Source organism: Acinonyx jubatus, chromosome C1 (assembly GCF_027475565.1).
Source record: "Acinonyx jubatus isolate Ajub_Pintada_27869175 chromosome C1, VMU_Ajub_asm_v1.0, whole genome shotgun sequence".
Taxonomy (NCBI): domain Eukaryota; kingdom Metazoa; phylum Chordata; class Mammalia; order Carnivora; family Felidae; genus Acinonyx; species Acinonyx jubatus.
In genome coordinates this window covers 114,759,373-114,778,480 of record NC_069381.1, presented here as the reverse complement: position 1 = coordinate 114,778,480, position 19,108 = coordinate 114,759,373, and the positions used below count along the sequence as shown (strand labels likewise).

Genomic DNA, 19,108 nt, shown 5'->3' with positions numbered 1-19,108 from the left:
CCTGAGATCAAGAGTCACGTGCTCCACCGACTGAGCCGGCCAGGCGCCCCTGTATTTCATTTTTTGAAATGTCTTTGCACACAGGTACTGTCAACTGCTGATGTCAATCCTCAAACATGATTCTGAGTATATCCCTCACTTAGAAGGCATTTTTTTTTCAATGTTTATTTTTGAGACAGAGAGAGACAGAGCATGAACAGGGGAGGGGCAGAGAGAGAGGGAGACACAGAATCTGAACTGGGCTCCAGGCTCTGAGCTGTCAGCACAGAGACCGACGCGGGGCTCGAACTCGCGGACCGTGAGATCATGACCTGAGCCGAAGTCGGCCACTTAACCGACTGAGCCACCCAGGCGCCCCAGAAGGCATTTGTGGAAAGAACTCTGTTAGCTTCTCGTTTTGATCTTTGCCTTTTCGAATGTCATTCATCATATTTCAGTTAACCACCTGTGGTTGACGGGTGGAAGCTTTGCGATCCCACAAGGAAATGAATTTTGAAATATGGACATCTCCATTGCACTTATATCAAGGTCTGAAAGACACTGCTGGCACTGTAGTTTGAGGTTTGAAAATATATCTGCTGCAAATTTGTGTGGGAATGGAGATAGCATTTCTCGTTTGAACTTTTGGCAACACAGCAAACACATAAAGATAGCAGTGTGCCATTTCTTGCATTCATGTGAATCATCAAAATGACATAAGTGCCATGTAGGTTTCAAGTACAGGTGGTGCTTTGACTTGTAACTATAAGTTTAATTCATTAAGTCTGGGGGTGCCTGGGTGGCTCAGTCGGTTCAGTGTCTGACTTCTGCTCAGGTCATGATCTCGCGGTTTTGGGGCTTGAGCCCTGCGTCGGGCTCTGTGCTGATAGCTCGGAGCCTGGGGCCTGCTTACGATTCTGTGTCTCTCTCTCTCTCTCTCTCTCTGTGCCCCTCTCCCCGACTTATGCTCTCCCTCTCTCTCAAAAGTAAATAAACATTTAAAAAATTAAAAATAAAATTCATCAAGTCTGCAGCAAAAGCTACTTTCCAAAGGTATTCAGTGTTTAGTCATGGCTGAGGGAGGTTCTTTTCATTCAGAAATTTGCAACGTTGGCCCTGAACTCAGAAAGTCTCAAGAAAACTTTATCATTGCTGATCCGTCCAGCTTCTGTGTGGCAGGGCAAGTCAGGATGTTTAGCTTCTGTCAAAAATTCACAGACCCGACGATGGCTGCCGAGTCCACAAGAATAAATGAAATACGTCAGGGATGCTATTGGTTCAATAACACATGATGGGTTCGTGTATTTCCTGATAAGTACGTGCTGATGAATAATACAGTGAATAGGCTTTAAATACCTTACAGTTTCACAAACTGTAAGTTTGTCAACAAAACCTTTTTCTGTTCCACACATATTTTTACCGCCGTTGGTTGTGCACATCTTGGAAGATTCCACTTCGGGTTGTACTGATTTGATTTTTTCTCAACTTTGAAAATATTTTTGCATATACTTGCTCCACACAAACTACTCATAAGAGGCTAATTTTTCAGTCATTTCTAGGGTGAGAAATCATTCCAATTCACCCGGAACTAGGGAGGATTCTGCAACACGGGACCTCCAGTGTTAAACCTAGAAGTGTTCTGGGCAAACTGGGATGAATTGGTCACTCTAGCACTTCAAACTTGGCATTGACTTCTTGAATCATCAACTGAGCAATACTGGCAACATCGATTAAGTCATCAAGAGCCCAGGAAAAACATTTGAAATCATTTGCCTTGCTTTTAAATTTACTGATGTTGTGGGACGCCTGGGTGGCTCAGTCGGTTGAATGTCGGACTTTGGCTCAGGTCATGACCTCTCGGTTGACAAGTTCAAGCCCCGTGTCAGGCTCTGTGCTGACAGCCTAGAGACTGGAGCCTGGTTCGGATTCTGTGTCTCCCTCTCTCTCTGCCTCTCTTCCGCTCATGCTCTCTCACTGTCTCAAAAATAAATACAAACATTAAAAAAATTATTTAAATTTACTGATGTTGCTTCCCTAACTCTTCATGCAGCTGTTCTCACTGAATGGCCAATAGTTTTATTTATTTTTTATCGTATTTATTTTAAATAAACTCTACACCCAACGTGGGGCTCAAACTCACAACCCCAAGATCAAGAGTTGCATGCTGTACTGACTGAGCCAGCCAGGCACCGGAAAAGGCTAATAGTTTTAAAAAGCATATTTTTTTTTATTAAAAAAATTTTTTTTAATGTTTTATTTTTGAGACAGAGAGAGATACAGCATGAGCAGGGGAGGGGCAGAGAGAGAGGGAGACGCAGAATCTGAAGTAGGCTCCAGGCTCCGAGCTGTCATCACAGAGCCCGACGTGGGGCTCGAACTCACAGGCTGTGAGATCATGACCTGAGCTGAAGTCGGACGTTCAGCTGACTGAGCCACCCAGGCGCCCCTAAAAAGCATATTTTGTCTGGACACATTTATTTAGCGTCTACAAACACAGTTTAATTTCATCATTGGTAAATGGCTTTTCTTGCGTGGCTAACAAATAGGCCACTTGGGAACTTTAGTTACTGCCTCCTTATTTTTTTAGACAAGAAATCATATCCTGAGATACTCCATTCAAAGTGTTCTAACTCTCTTGGCTGTTGCTTTCCTGTGAGCCGGGGATATTGTAATAAATGCTTAGTGTGCCAATGTCAACACATTCTTTCTCTCTCTCTCTCTCTCTCTCTCTCTCTACATATATATATATATATATATATATATATATATATATGTATGCTTTTTTTTTTTTTTAGAGAGAGTGTGCATGCACAAGTGGGGGAGGAACAGAGAGCCCAATGTAGGGCTTGAACTCACGAAGCGTGAGATCATGACCTGAGCCGAAGTCAGACCCTCAACTGACTGAGCCAGCCAGGTGCCCCTGGATTCTTTAATAGTCAGATGTTTATTTAAAAATCTGATCTGTCATGGTGCCCGGGTGGCTCAGTCAGTTAAGCGTCTGACTCTTGATTTTGGGTCAGGTCACGATCTCACGGTTCGTGGGATCGAGCTCTGCATCAAGCTCTGCGTCGGGCTCTGTGCTGACAGCACTGAGCCTGCTTGGGATTCTCTCTCCCCTCTCTCTCTGCCCCTCTCCTGCTTGTGCTCTCTCAAAATAAATAAACTTAAAAAATAATAATAAAATAAAATCTGATCCACCAACTTAGCGTTTTCTGCCAACTCAGGGTGCAGAAACCCTCCCAGGCTTTACGATCTTTTGCTTAGGTGCTGCCTTCGTGGGAGCCTCAGCAGCCGCCGTTGCTGTCTACAGGTGCTTGCTTAGCCTTTTTTGCTTCCTTGGTAGCCCTGATGGCTTATTCTCGTTGAGCCTTCCTGACGTCAGGTTTCTGACCCCTCTTGGCCATTTTACCAGCATGAGATGCACCAGTGATGGCCCTCTGGAATTGGACGGTACAGGCGGGTTCTTTTTTTTTTTAATTTCTTCCGTCTCTTCTTATGTTTCTTCTGTAAAGCCCAGTTTCTCTGCTGAGGATTCCTCTTGGAAAGGAATGCTGACTTGCATTTTCATTAAGAAATTAGAAAACCTTCCCCTCAGTCCCGGCATAGGGCCTCCCGTGTCCAGGGTAGATTTTGTACCCAGAGAAACTGACAGCTTGAACTTCGTGGCGGCAGCGGCCTCGAGAAGGAAAGATGGTGAAGAGAAAAAAAGCACAGCCGGAGCATCACCGCACAGCAGGCACAATTCTGTGCCATCTAATTTGATAAGAAAATAATCCACTCTGCACGGTGAGCCTACGTGTGACATTCGAAGTCTGCTTTTCTTGTTTTGACCTGATGGGTACTAACTGGTAACAAAAACACATAAAATTCCTGGCATCCCAATAACATGGGGCAAAGTACATTGAGCTGGGGCGCCTGGGTGGCTCAGTCAGTTAAGCATCTTAGCTCAGCTCAGGTCATGATCTCACGGTTCGTGAGTTCAAGCCCCGCACTGGGTTTCTGATGGTGCAGAGCCTAGGATTGGCATTCTGTCTCCCCTTCTCTGTGCCCCTCTCCTTCTTGTGTGTCCATGCGCTCTCTCAAAATAAATAAACTTCTGGGGCGCCTGGGTGGCGCAGTCGGTTGGGCGTCCGACTTCGGCCAGGTCACGATCTCACGGTCCGGGAGTTCGAGCCCTGCGTCGGGCTCTGGGCTGACGGCTCGGAGCCTGGAGCCTGTTTCGGATTCTGTGTCTCCCTCTCTCTCTGCCCCTCCCCCGTTCATGCTCTGTCTCTCTCTGTCCCCAAAATAAATAAAAACGTTGAAAAAAAAATTAAAAAAAAAAAACTTCAAAAAAAATATATATGGTTGTGTTCCAACCAACCTTTACTTAAGAACACTCAGCTTTGCACTTCATAGAATTTTCATCTGCTGTAACTTTGACTTTTTAAACCTTTAAAAACGTAAAATCACAACAGGCAGCATCTGACTTGGCCACCACACAGGATGCCCCATGACATAGTTCACTTTGGGCCACGGGACTATTTCTGCCTCAAGAATAAAATAATTGTGTGTGTGTGTGTATACACACCCACTTCTGGGTTAAAGGATAGCAGCCATCTGCATCACAGCCACTGTATGGGAGGACAGCTGTCCTGGGTTCCCTAACCTGGGTCAGTCCTTGAACAAGAGACAGCCTTTGCAGTGGACAGTTGACTTTGGAATTCCTACCAGCACAGCTGATCTGAATTTCCATCTCATGCCACCAATCAGCCAGGGTTCCGGTTTCCGGAACATAATGATCAGTTGCCTTGGATGTGGTCACACAATATTGCAGATACTACCGGCAAAATACAGAAAGCCTCACTTTACACTGGTTTGCTCACTGGCCACCCCATTTTACGGCCAACATGCAGTCTGTAATGTCTCTCGTTGAACCTAGTATGTGTATTGATTCTTCTTCCTTCAGCTTTTTGCTCAGTATATAATAACACATACTTTTGCTTCCACATTATTTAAATGCTTATCTTCTCACTTCAAAAAACTGCATTTTTGCAGTCCTGGTCATACTGATTGTAGTTTTGAATTGTACCCTCTTGTTTGCTCCATATCACTGCAAAATTTTATATTTTACTGCCTGAGAATTTCCATTCAATTCTCGTCTGTTTTTCTCACTACAAAACTTGAAAATCAAAACACCAGCTTGATGGATTTTCTTGAAGACCCTAATCTAGTCCACAGGAAGATATTCTTTAGAAGCACAGAATTTCTATTTCTTACAAAAAATACCCATGGCCACGACACGCTAGAGATGGAATTCCCCCCCTCCCAGCTCCAGGGCACATTTAAAAAATTAATTTGCACATTAAATGATGGTGAATGGTGCCAGCCTGAACGGGGTGGATGGGTGGCAGGCTGGGAAGAAGGAAGTATTCAACTCCTCTTGCAACGTACACGTGTGAGCTTCACAGTGCCTATGCCCGCTGGGAGGTGAAGGTGCAATGACGTGCTTCCCGGAGCTTTCCCAGGAGGGGAACCAGACGGACATCCAGATCCACAAGGCTGAGAAGTGGTTCAAAAAGGGGAGCAAGATGTTACGCATCAAATACGTATTTGATGGGAATGCAAGCTGGTGCAGCCACTCTGGAAAACAGTATGGAGGTTCCTCAAAAAACTAAAACTGCCCTACAACCCAGCAATTGCACTAGTAGGTATTTACCCAAGGGATACAGGTGTGCTGTTTTGAAGGGACACATGCACCCCCATGTTTATAGCGCCAAAGTATGGAGAGAGCCCAAATGTCCATTGATGGATGAATGGATAAAGAAGACGAGAAGATGTGGTGTGTGTATATATATAATGGAATATTACTTGGCAATCAAAAAGAATGAAATCATTTCCAATGACATGGATGGAACTAGAGGGTATTGTGCTAAGCGAAATTAGTCAGAAAAAGACAAAAATCGTATGACTTCACTCATATGAGGACTTTAAGAGACAAAACATGAACACAAGGGAAGGGAAACAAAAACAATATAAAAACTGGGAGGGGGACAGAACAGAAGAGACTCATAAATATGGAGAACAAACTGAGGGTTACGGGAGGGGCTGCGGGAGGGGGGATGGGCTAAATGGGTAAGGGGCTTAAGGAATCTACTCCTGAAATCATTGTTGCACTACGTGCTAATTTGGATGTAAATTTAAGAAATTAAAAAAACAAAAATACTTATTGAGTGTATTCTAGGCCAGCTACCATTCTAGACGTAAAAATCTGCTCTTTGCATACACTTGAAACAAATCCTTATTTCCATTTTATGTCAGAACACCTAGCTCAGTGTCTCATTATAATACCGGATGAAAAAATGTTTGGTGGCAATGGGCATTTTTAGTAAATCTGGATTAGCTAAACAAAAGCAAATTTCAAGAGTATCAGAAACCTTAAAATAGTTGAGAAGGCGAAAACCTACTAGTTTACTTCATGACACCCAGGTCCTTATGATGGAATACTTGTCAACCGTAAAAAAAAAATCTTGCCATTTGCAACAACATGGATGGAGCTGGAGTATTACGCTAAGCAAAACGTCAGCCAGAGAAAGACAAATACCATGATTTCACTCACATGTGGAATTTAAGAAACAAAGAGAAAAAATGAAAAAAAAAAAAAAGGCAAACCAAGAAATACTCTTTTTTAAATAAAAATATTTATATTTGAGTGAGACAGAATCTGAAGCAGGCTCCTGGCTGTCGGCACAGAGCCTGATGCAGGGCTTGAACTCACACGCTGACATCATGACCTGAGCTGAAGTTGGATGTTTCACCGACTGAGCCCCCCAGGAGCCCTGAAACAGACTCTTAACTCTAGAGAACTGATGGTCCCCAGAGGGGAGGTGGGTGGGGGATGGGTGAAACTGGTGATGGGGATTGAGGAGGACACTTGTGATGAGCGCCGGGTGTTGTATGAAGTGTGTGTGTGGGGGGGGGGGGTGTCACTGTACTGCACACCTGAAACCAATATAGCACTCTATGGTAACTACACTGGAATTTAAATAAGCACTTAAAAAGGAAAAGACACCCAAATCCCACTTGCATATAAATGAATTGTAGAAAAAGTTTATTTGCTGGTCACTGATTCTTGAGATACAATTCCACATTGATGATACGAACACAAAATGAGTCATTAAACCTTGCTAGCCCCCCAAAGACTTAACTTGGTAAAAGCGGTCACATACATATACTTGAAGGGCTTTCTCACTCCAAGTAATTTAACTTCCAGTTTCCATCACATGATGTTCAAGTGCTCTTATGGGTTAGCCGTGCACAGTCTAACAGAGAACCATGTAGATGGTCAAGCAAGAGTCTGTATTCTTTATCTGATGGTAACAATAAAAGCTGCAGGAAGTGGGGACTTTTCTATCCAGGAAGAGAAACTAAAGACAGCTATGAAATGTGCAAAGAAAACTAGAGACCATGACAAAGAGGCAGCGTGAGCCCAGCTACTGCACGCTGAAATGCCAGCAAGGGCAGGTAAGCCGGTTACTGACCACTTTCCTTACTGACAGTTTGTCCTCCAAGAACCCTGTCAATGGTTGCATTTCACTGCACGTAGTTAAATACAAAGAATTGGCCCTCACAATAAAATCACATTTTTCAGAAGAAATATAATACATTTAGAATCACTGATTGCCTTTTCTTCGTCTTTTTTTCCTTGAGCACGTAGGTGTTTGAGTCTGCTGTGTTTCTTCTTTTACACCAGGTACAGGCTGTTTGAAAACTATTTCGTTATCTTTATCGTCAACATTCATTTTAGCCACTTCCGATTTTCGCTTCTCCAAAAATGTTGGTGTGCAAACTGGTGTGGGGCCCTGGATTCAATGAGTAAAACATTGTAATAGAGAAATAAAGGAAGATATTAGGAATGACTTCCCCCCCCCCCCCATACTCCTTGCCTTATATTTTTACAAGTTCCCCCGTGTTATTTTAGGCCTGTTTATACCTTTTGGTGATACAAGTGCACATAACACAGCCTAGGCCCTTACCAAAGTTAGTATCAAGCTCACAATTACCTGGAATAGAACGTGCTCCATTATAGGGTATTAGGGAGAAAACTAGTCTCACATTTGTAAAGATACTAGCCTCATTTCTCCCTACTGACTCAGTCACTTTGCCGAAAAGGTAAACTGCCATACGCTCACAGTAACTTTTGCTAAGCTCACTGCATCTGCTAAATCACCAGGGTTTACTAAAACAATCACAAGGTTAAATTTGAAATTTTAATAAAGTGACAGCAGCATGGACTGCTTTTCCTCTTTTATCTTTTTAAAGTAATCTCTACACCCATCATGGGGCTAGAACTCACAACCCTGAGATTAAGAGTCACTCGCTCCACCAACTGAGCCAGCCAGGTGCCCCTGCTTTTCCTCTCTCAAATCATTTCTATAATACCCCATTTCCACAACAGTGAACACAATTTTACCTGGCTATCTACAGTCTGCTCAGGGGTGCCAGGAGTGCACGGAGCTTTTTTCTTCTTCTTCTTCTTCTTTGATAAGACCTTCAATAAATTTTAAGAGACGTTACCAATCTGCGAATTTATCAGTGACAGTAGTCTTGAGTATGTATTTCCCCATTTATCTTTCCCTTATACCTGGCATATAACATGATAAAAACAATTTTACCTGGCTATCTGTAGATTTCTGAAGACCGGTGTCTGAAGCACTTCTTTTCTTTTTACATAAAACCTTAAATAAAGAAATGAACTGGCAATGTCACATACGTATGCCATTTACATGCTTAACTTACCATTAGATCCTTACACGCATAATCAGTAAATGCTCTCCAAATGACAAAGCATTTCAATTTAAAAACCAAAACCCATGATCTTAAGGCAAAACTGGGAGAGAGACCCTCACTAAGGAATGGGCACAGCTGTGGAGGTTGAAGTAGGGCCAAACCTGAAGTTGGCCATACAGAAACCCGAGTCAGATGTGAACCAGAGGAACGGTAACAACAAAAGCTACAGTTGGTTAAAGTCCGACTCTTGATATTGGCTTGGGTTGTGATGTCAACTGGGCTCTGCATGGACAGTGTGGAGCCTGCTTGGGATTCTCTTTCTCTCAAAAAAACAAAACAAAACAAACAAAAAATATATATACACACACACAAATATATATATTAAAAAAAAAAAAAAAAAAAAGAAACGTGAACTGGAAGAATGCGAAAAGGCGGGCCCTGTCTTAGCCAAGTTCAGGATTGGGCAATGAAACAGAGCTGCTCTTGCAAAAGCCAGCAAACAGGCTACGGGAGAGGCATTTCTTGCAGGCCTGTTTTGCAGCTTCACTGTCCCGGCTCCCACACGGTTCCCACGAGCGCCAGGGCCCTGGGACGGTGACACGCTCTTTTAACACCTACTGCGAAAGTGTGTTTAGGATTCGAGCAAGAAGTGAACAGCTAGGAATTTGAAAATCTGTGCTAACTCATTTTCGTTAAGTTGTCTCGTATATTTCAACCCCTGGCTCATTTAATTCGCAGGACTGACGCTTATTGGTTAATTCCGATCTGTATGTTAAGAAGAATATTTCTAATTCCAAAATCAGAATGGCAATAAGAAAGATCGTTGATTCACAGCCTTGATGTTTAAGGAGAGCATATAATAAACCAAACATTTCATTCTGAATGACATCTTCAATAGTTTTCTATAAGCATTATAGTTTTTGGTTAAACAGTGGTTTAACTTCAGTAACTTAAAAACAGATCATAAAAATTTTGCAAATGACCTAATCCCTTTCAAGAGTTTCCTCTTCTGTATAATGGAAATAACGGGATCTGCGCTAACAAACTTTTAGAAGAAACCTACAGTGCAAGGTTTCAAAAACTTAGACAAAGCCTCAACACTGGGCTAGACACTTTATGTATAAAACCATAAACAGGCTATAATTATTGAGGAACAAAGCCCACCCCGTGAAAAACTATGAAAAACATTTTGTGAAAGAATATTTACCAGTGGAGGAAAATCATAATCAATTCCTTTTTTGGCTAATCTCTTCCTGAGTAACTTTTCTTTCTTTTTAAATCGCTCCTCCATCTGTAGCTTTTGAAGAAGTGTCCGATTCTGATTATACCGTTTCACTGCTGGATAGGATGGCTTTTTAAATGGAATATGCCACTCTCTGAAAAGTTCTTCGTGTACCTTTTCAGGTGGTATAAAATGACCTGGATGTAAGAGAAAGAAAGAAAAGTGTTTCCAAACCAATGCGACGGAGAGGATTCAATGTTTTTGTCAAGATGATGGGTCTCCCGTTTTCAAGAGCAAGAGTGAAAGAATATGGGGGTGGAGGGAGGGAGGGCGGCTAAAGGAAAGGCACACAGCCAACAATTATTGTTAAACGCCAAGAACTAATCCAGGAGCCAGGAATACGTGAGTGAACAAGAGGAGTCGTAGAAGGGCATGTCGTGGTGGCATCAAGTCTGGGGGCGGGGGTCCTTAAAGCTCGCAGGATCTCAGACTGTGTGACCTGCCGTAGCAGAAAGATCCTGTTCAGCTCATCTCTGTGTACCTACCTCTCCAGGACTCAGCCAGCTTCCCCTGATCTCCATCTCTCTGCTTACGGGCTCTTTGCAGGCCGTGGCGGCACAACGGGACCGTTCGCAAAGGCAGGCCCAACCCTCGGCATCGACTTTCAACCGACAGGTGGGGAGTTGGTTAAGTACCCCAGTTCCCTCGCCTGGGAGTTGGGGTAACTCGGTCTCCCCGTGCTACCCAGCAGGATGGAGCCCAGCCGCCTACGTACTACGGTGCTTGCCAGCTCACCCTCAGTGACTTCCTTCTCCCCGGATTTCTCTACTCCCTACAAGTATTTTCCTCGGCTCACCTCCAAAACACACTACTTCCACTCAAAAAAAAAAAAAAAAAAAAAAGAGACAACGTGGCTAATCCTCCATTTGAACTCCTAACAGAGTTCAGAACCTCTCGTGTGATCTTTCGAAGTCAGACTCAGCACAGCACTGATCCTACACATGCCGTCCTGACATGTTTTCGGTCGCCTCTTGGGCCCATCTCCTCCCGGCAAGAGCCATGCTTTTTATGTGCGAAATGAATCTATGACCTCGACGAGGCTGCTGGGATTCTCTCTCCCAGTGGCGGGAACCGAGGGAGAGTGATGCTGCCTGGGCAGGTCGTCAGCCGCGTGTGTGGCTCTGGCACCTGGGATGGTCACACAATCCCACCATCAGCGCAGAGAAGCCAAAACTTAGACTCTGCCTCCAGAGGCACCGGGCTGCGGACAGGGGTGCTCTGCGAATACAGAGCTGGCAGCTCCACTCTCCGTGGGCCGCACTGAGCTGGCGTCGCCCCCCTCTACTCCTCTCTTGTGGACGAGCCATGGCCACCGCCACCGTCATTCACGCGTCATTCACGCGACTCTCAGATGGGATTTCTTGCCTTTAACCTTATCCCATCTAGGACCCATTAATGGCTTCCCCTAGCCCTCAGGATATCTTCTCAACTCCCAGATTTACATGCCCGGCCTTCGGTAACCTGACCTCCTCTCATCTCCTGGCTCCCCTCACACTCCTTCACAGGCAAATAAGTACCATCAGTCACCTCTCGCTTTGCACGTGCTGTCCCCTGGCACACTCCCATTTAATCTTCAGGTTTCCACCTAAAGACCCTTCCTCAGGGGAGCCTTCCACATCCCATGAGTGATCGGGCACCTGCCCTTCCATGCACTCCTAGTGACTCGTCCTACTTCCATCTCGGCACACACGGCTCTCACTCTAGCAGATTTTAAAATCCCAACTGGAAATCTGTCTAGAAAATGCACTCCTATCTCTGCACTTAAGTCCTTACAATGCATCCCCACAGAATGCGAGAGAAGAGCACTTACACTTCAAGAGTCTTTCACCAAAAAGGTAGTTGTTCATTGTTTCACCAACTATTTTGGCAACATCTTCAGACGCAAACTCCACAAACGCGTAGCCTTTACTATTTCCAGTCTGCAATGGAACACACACCACCAAAAGTAGAACAATCAAATTCTTACCAGTAGTGAAACTCTTAAAATGCCATTAATTTAAATAACGTACATAAGCCCCATTACCGAATAACATTACGACACCTTTAATTCTAACTTCAATGCACGGTGTGGGGACTGTTATGGGAAAAGAAAAAATCCAAAATAGTCTGAACTATCTTGAGTTGTTCCTGGGATTTCTTTTTGTATTTTTCATTTCATTTGCTTATTTTGAGAGCGAGTGAGCAAACAGGGGAGGGGCAGAGAGAGGGAGAGAGAATCTCAAGCAGGCTCCACACTGTCAGTGCCAAGCCCAACTCAGGACTTGAATCCGTGAAATGTGAGATCGTGACCTGAGTTGAAACAAGAGTCAGACGCTTGGACTGAGCCACCCATGCGCCCCTGAGGTATACCTGAGATTCTGATCACGTGATAAATACACTACTAGTACAACTGGAATTTACTGTATAAAGGAAATCTGGTAGGGCCCATAGTCCTTTACTCATCACCAGTTTCAACGGTAGTCACTTTATTCGTGTATTAACAATGCCCAGCAGAGGGGTGCCTGGCTGGCTCAGTCTGTAGAACATGGGACTCTTGGTCTCAGGGCTGTAAGGTCTAGCCCCACGACCACACGCTGGGAGTGGAGCCTACTCAAAACAAAACAAAACAAAACAAAACAAAACAAAACAAAACAAAACAAAAAACAGGCGTCTGGGTGGCTCAGTCGGTTAAGCGTCTGACTCCTGACTTTGGCTCAGGTTAAGATCTCATGGTTTGTGGGTTCAAGTTCTGTGTTGGGCTCTGCACTGACGGTGCAGAACCTGCTTGGGATTCGCTCTCCTTCTCAAAATAAATAAATACTTAGGTTGTTTTTTTTTTCCCTGAAGTTTATTGATTTATTTCGAAGGTGGGGGGAGGGGGCAGAGAATCCCAAGCTGACTCTGCACTGTCAGTGTGCGGAGCCTGATCTGGGGCTCAAACTGGAGAACTGTGAGACTGTGACCTGAGCCGAAATCAAGAGTCGGTCGCTTAACTGACTGAGCCACCCAGGCACCCCAAATAGTTAACATTTAAAAAACAAAACAAAACCCAAAACAATGCTCAGCAGATAGCGTGGTGGTTCACAAAGAAAGCAGGTAATATAATTTTCATTCTACACATAAGAACTGGGAAGACACTAACTCCTCAGTGCCACCAAGCTAATCGATAAAATACTGTGTTCATTTTCGGGGCACCTGGGTGACTCCGCTGGCAGCCAGCTCTTGATCTGAGCTCAGGTCCTGACCTCAAGGTTGTGAGTTCAAGCCCCGTGTTGGACTCCACACCCAGCATGGCACCAAATAAATAAATAAACAAATAAATATTGTGTTCCTTTTCACGTTTTCTAGTGACCGGTCGTCTTCATGACCGATGGTAAAGGGATGCTGCCAACATCTCCTGAAATGCACATCCTGGGTTCCTGCCCTCCACACAACATAGTGTATCTTCTCACTTGTCTTAATAACAAGAGCACGGGTTCTAGAGTCCAAATGCCCAAGTCTGGATCCTAGCTGTGACAGTTAGGCAAGTAATGTTAAGCCTCAGTGTTTCATTCTATTAAATGGGGGAAGAATAAGCACTCTCGCGGGGCTGCTATGAAGAAATAATCTGTAAGCGCTCCAGGGGATGTTAGTCAGGTACTTGAATGTTCTTTAGAGTGGCAGAGGATGCCATCCCCAAATATGCTACTCCGGCATAAGGATTATTTTGAGCTGAGGGCAACCGGGAAGTAGTGGATAACGAAAAAGCCCTTTGCCGTCCTCCATTTGCCTAAGGGCAGGACACGAATTTACAGGGTTCCAGCCAGAAAATCTAGGAGTGTAGGTGGAAGCCAATCTTTCTTCCCTTACGGCTCCAATTATCAGTAACGGTAACTATTTCACAATTTTGCATTAAACATATCTTTGGCTACGGATCAACACTGGTGACGAAATTAAGGAAATGAGCAGGAGGCTCGTTTGTAACACAGCGGTGCCGCTAACTAGCAGCTCTGGGCACGTCGGCCGTCAGTTACCTGCAGCAAGATTGTGGTAAAACTTTGTATGTCTGAAAACCCCTCATAATACCACCTCTTTTTTTTTTTTTTAACGTTTGTTTGTTTGTTTATTTATTAAGAGGCAGGGAGGGAGGGAGGGTGGGTGTAAGCAGGGGAGGGGCAGAGACAAATCCCAAGCAGACTCCACACCATCAGTCCAGAACCCTATGCGGGGCTTGATCCCACAAACTGAGAGATCATGATATGCGCGGAGGTGCGCTGGATGCTTAACTGACTGAGCCATCCAGGTGCCCCCTATAATCCCAACTCTTAACAGGGAGGGGGAAGATGGTGGAGTGGAAGACACACACTGATTCCAACTTACTGTACCACATTGTAAACAAGCATAAACCTTCTGAAAAGTGACTCGAAAATACATGTCAAGTGTCTAAAAAAAGAAACAAATAAAAAAACAAAAAAAGCCAGGGGTACCTGGTGGGCTCAGTTGGTAGAGCATGTGACTCCTGATCTTAGGGTTTTAAGTTTGAGCCCCACATTGGGTGTAGAAATTACTTACAAATAAAATCTGTAGGGGCACCTAGGTGGTTCAGTCGTTAAGTGTCTGACTCTTGATTTTGGCTCAGGTCATGATCTCCTGGTTTGTGGGATTGAGCCCTGTGTTGGGCTCTGCTCTGACAGCATGGAGCCTGCTTGAGACTGAGATTCTTTCACCTTCTCCCATCCTTCCTTTCTCCCTCTGTCTCTCCCCTGCTTACCTGTGAGCTCTCAAAATAAACTAAAAAAAAAAAAAAAAAAAAAAAGCGCGCCAAGCTTTTACCTAGTCGTATCAGAATGTTGGAAGTACTATGCAAACAGTCAAAATTGGGGTGAGTGGGGGAAGGTGGCAGCTTTATTATGCAACAATGCTGAAAATGGTACATTTTAGTGCATCTCCTTAAGGAGCGAGCTTTCTAAAAGAAAACTGACCTGAACTCTTCTTCAAAAAAGCCAATGTCAAGGAAAGCAAAACAATTAAGCCAAAAGGGCAAGAAGACTGTTCTAGATATGCTAAAGAGCTAGAACCAAACACAATGCATGAACCTTGATTGGATTTCAGAATGGGTAGGGGAAGAATAATCTTCTGATTATTAACTGAAAAAATTGAGCTAAAGAATAAAATATAAACTTGAAACAAATATGACATGTATGTTCATTCATACATGAACATGTAGCAAAAACTTAAACACACATAAAGGGGTACCTGGTGCTAGCTTAGTAGGTTATGCGTCTGGCTCTTGGTTTCAGCTCAGGTCATGATCTTATGATGGTGGGACTGAGCCCCATGGAGGGCTCCGTGCTGAGCATAGAACCTGATTGGGATTCTCTCTTGCTCTCAAAAAAAAAAAAAAAAGAGTAATGAAAAGAACTGGATTCATGAATAGTAATTCCCTGGACTTGGGGAGAAAATGAAAAGGATTGGGGAAGGGTACAAAAGGGGACCTCAAGTCTACCTATAATTTATTTCTTAAAGAACAAAGATCTGAAACAAGTATGAGATATAGCTGACACCTGATGAAAGTGAATGGTGGATCACTGAATAGTCATCAAATATGCCAGCAGACTTTAGGATGTTTAAAATACCTCACCCACACAATACACAACCATTACAAAGAGGCAAATGGAAAAACAAGGGAGGAATACAGACAAATGTTATTTTGCTTAGGATGGGAGACACTAGGGCATTTTAAGGTTAAAATTCTCTTTAATGTCGAGATGTTGCTTTGACAACAAAAAACTTCGGATCTATCCTTTTATGACAATCAGCAGATGACAGGTGCATCTCTCTCCCCTCACACACCAAATCGAATATAAAAGTTAACTTTAATAAAACGTGGAAAAAGTGTATCAAGGAAAAACAGATTCCAACAGTGAGAGGTCTATGGTTATAACCCAAAGCGGATGTGTGCAGGGAAGAAAATACAGTGGCCATTCCTCTATTAGGAAAACAAAGCATATAAACTTTTTCTTTACTAGAAAGAAGATACAATATAACAGCAACATTTATAAAGGATTTACTCCCGGTATCAGTCACTGTTCTAAAACTTTACATTCATTACCTTGTTTAATTTTTCATCATATTCTTCTAGGAGGTGGATGCTCTTTTATTTTATTCACATTTTACAGACAAGAAAATTGAAGCATGGAGAAATTACATAACTGGTCCAAGGTCATACAATGAGTGACCTGTACAACCAGGGTTCAAACCTAGGTGGTCTGGCTTCAGTGTCCTTATACTTAACTACTCAGTATATAGCCCTTTGCTATCATAGGGATGCCTGTGCCAGAGGCTAATACAAGACATTCGTACTTGAGGCACCTGGGTGGCTCAGTTGTTTGCATGTCTGACTTTGACTCAGGTCATGATCAGGCGTGTGAGTTCGAGCCCCACATTGGGCTCACTGCTGTCAGCAAAGAGCCCACCCCAGAGACTCTGATCCCCTTTTTCTGCCCCTGCCCCACTTGTGCTCTGTCTCTCTCTCTCTCAAAATAAACATTAAAAATAAATATTCTCAGGACGCCTGGGTGGTTCAGTCAGTTGAGTGCCTGACTTCGGCTCAGGTCATGATCTCACAGCTCGTGAGTTTGAGCCCCGTGTCAGGCTCTGTGCTGACAGCTCAGAGCCTGGAGTCTGCTTCGGATTCTGTGTCTCCCTCTCTCTGCCCCTAACCCACTCGCATTCTGTCTCTGTCTCTCTCAAAAATAAATAGACATTAAATAAATAAATAAACAAACAAATATTTTTGTGGTGGCTGGGTAGCTCAGTCAGTTGAGTGTCTGACTTCAGCCTAGTTCATGATCTTGCTTGTCCTAAGTTCAAGCCCCAAATCAGGCTCTGTGCTGACGGCTCAGAGCCTGGAGCCTGCTTCGAATTCTGTGTCTCCCTCTCTCTCTCTGCCCCTCGTCTGCTCATGTCCTATCTCTCAAAATAAACATTAAAAAAAAAATTTTTTTTAAATATTAAAAAAAAAAAAAGATAGGGGCGCCTGGGTGGCTCAGTCGGTTAGGCGGCCGACTTCGGCTCAGGTCACGATCCCATGGTCTGTGAGTTCAAGCCCTGTGTCGGGCTCTATGCTGACAGCTCAGAGCCTGGAGCCTGCTTCATATTCTGTGTCTCCCTCTCTCTGACCCTCCCCTGTTCATGCTCTGTCTCTCCCTGTCTCAAAAATAAATAAACGTTAAAAAAAAAAAAATTAAAAAAAAAAAAAGCTCTGTTTTAAAAAAAAAGATATTCATACTTGCTCTTCAAACTGAAGTTCATGTACCCGTGGCCTAGTAACCATAGAATAAATAGGATTCATTTATCAGGATTATCAATTTAAATTGAGGATTTGGAGCAATTAAAAAAGAATAGCAAAACAAACATTTACATTAATACTGATTGTGCCTTTGACTGTTGCAGGTTCTAAATCTTACCCTCCCCTTTCTGATATGAACTGTGATAAACAATAGTATATGATCGTGCACTGTAAAGTGTCATAACTTACTTACTTGTAAGATATAAAACAATCTAATCTTACCCGTTTACTTCTGGACAGTCTGAATCTCGTAACAGTGCCAAACTGGGAGAAATATGCTCGGATCTGGGTTTCGTAAAGTGCTGGAGGTAAGTGGCCCACATAGATTACTCCAGGAGTAAGTTTCTCTTTCTCCTTTCGCTGAAAACGTAAAGATCAGGTAAACAAAACTTTTAATTAAAAAAAAATCACATTGCAACACAACTTCAAGACTGCTGGCTTTCAGTCGAAGACAAAAGACTTGCCCTGCATTTCCAATGACAGAGTAGTAATTAAAAACTTTGGTGTTTAACATCTACCTCCCCAAGAGGGCAGCGGTCTAGTGGTAGGTAGTCTTAGCCTCCAGTATCGCAGCACCCAGCGCCCTGTAAACGTTCAGTAAGTATATGCTGAATCGATGGATAAGCAATATTTGCACACATCGTTTTAAATCTTCTGGCCAAACTCCACACAAACATACCCTTCAATTTTGCTTGCAGTTCACCGTTTACTCACACCCACTGAACTGAACAATTTGAAGACACTGACTTTCACGATCCCGAACAACCTTCTAGCACCTCAGTCATGCCCTTGCTTTCTATAAGCAAGAACTTTCAATTTTGCCAAATGTGTGTTTTATGCTTAAAAACCAAGGCAAATACAACTTGATGTCACGGGCCCTAGTCAGCCAATGAAACTCGGCAAACACTGTCTTTTAAGAACTCCAAGATCACCAACTGGGCAAACAAAACTCTCAAAATTCGGGGGCAAGGCGGAGGCGTAACAGCTCTAACCTGGGGTTGATTCCATTCCCAACAGCTGGCTCTCTCCCCTGGCATCACCCCGATTACCTCCCGCGTATTTCCATAGGAGACCCCTAAGGCCCACACGGCCAAACTCCATCTCTCGATCGGCATACCCCCCTTCCGGTCTCGGGGAGGCCTTGGCCTCCAAGCTCGTTAAGGCCGGCGGGCCGCCCCGAGAGACGCCGGCGCGAGGAAGGCGAGGAGCGCGGGGGCAGGGAACCGCACGGGCTTCCGCGCTGTCCCGGAGACCTCCAGACCCGGCTTGCCGCCTCCCGTCTCAGTTCGGCCCGCGGTGGCTGCTCACCTGGGTTGCGCGCCGGCGAGACTGCGCCACCTCCTTCTGAAACTTGGCCTCCTCCTGCGGGTTCAGCGACAGGAACGGCTTAGCCGGGCCTGCAAAGACCGCCATGGCGACAGCTTCCAAGCCGAAGAGCTCCACGCGGCGCCCCCGGAAACGCCGAGCCCTCAGGTCCTCCAAAGCGGAAGTGGAGGCAGGAGACCTGCGCGGCGAGGCGCGGGGGGCGGGGCATAAAGCGCGGGATGGGGCGGAGTCGGGAGGGGCCCGAGCGAACACTGGCGCCCACTGCTGGCTGGGCCCCGCTTGGCCTTGCTCTCTTTCCGGCCACCTGTCTAAAATGGCAGACGCTAACTTGTTCCCGTCTACGTTGCGGCCAGCCAATTTCAAAGAGAGGTTCGAGCCCCCCGTTGGGTGTAGATTCCTTAAAAATAAAATCTTTAAAAACAAATAAAACACAACCAAGTAAA

At 44.4% G+C, this 19,108-nt stretch overlaps 1 protein-coding gene and 1 pseudogene across 2 annotated transcripts; both read right to left on the bottom strand.

Annotated features, from left to right (window-relative positions):
• Positions 1 to 3,181: 3,181 nt before the first annotated feature.
• Positions 3,182 to 4,714, bottom strand: LOC106966422 (60S ribosomal protein L24-like; annotated as a pseudogene).
• A 2,338-nt stretch (positions 4,715 to 7,052) lies between these two features.
• Positions 7,053 to 18,836, bottom strand: NIFK (nucleolar protein interacting with the FHA domain of MKI67). Of its 2 annotated transcripts, none has more exons than XM_015062539.3 (7): positions 18,648 to 18,836; positions 17,562 to 17,699; positions 11,841 to 11,949; positions 9,956 to 10,167; positions 8,634 to 8,696; positions 8,432 to 8,509; positions 7,053 to 7,820 (listed from the first exon to the last, which is right to left on the bottom strand). In XM_015062539.3, the coding sequence occupies exons 1-7, from the start codon at positions 18,750 to 18,752 to the stop codon at positions 7,632 to 7,634; spliced, it is 894 nt and encodes a 297-aa protein (XP_014918025.3). In that variant the 5' UTR covers positions 18,753 to 18,836; the 3' UTR covers positions 7,053 to 7,631. The 2 variants fall into 2 exon arrangements, with proteins under 2 accessions (XP_014918025.3, XP_026911810.2); XM_027056009.2 differs by lacking the exon at positions 18,648 to 18,836 and adding an exon at positions 18,332 to 18,612.
• Positions 18,837 to 19,108: the final 272 nt, after the last annotated feature.

Excerpts from the sequence above, each read along its gene's own strand:
- NIFK (XM_027056009.2), bottom strand. The coding sequence starts at position 18,454 with ATGCCGATCGAGAGATGGAGTTTGGCCGTGTGGGCCTTAGGGGTCTCC. Across the intron at positions 11,950-17,561 it reads GACTGTCCAGAAGTAAACGG|ACTGGAAATAGTAAAGGCTA; the intron begins GTAAGATTAGAT and ends GTTCCATTGCAG. Across the intron at positions 10,168-11,840 it reads TGGTGAAAGACTCTTGAAGT|GTCATTTTATACCACCTGAA; the intron begins GTAAGTGCTCTT and ends TCTTACATCCAG.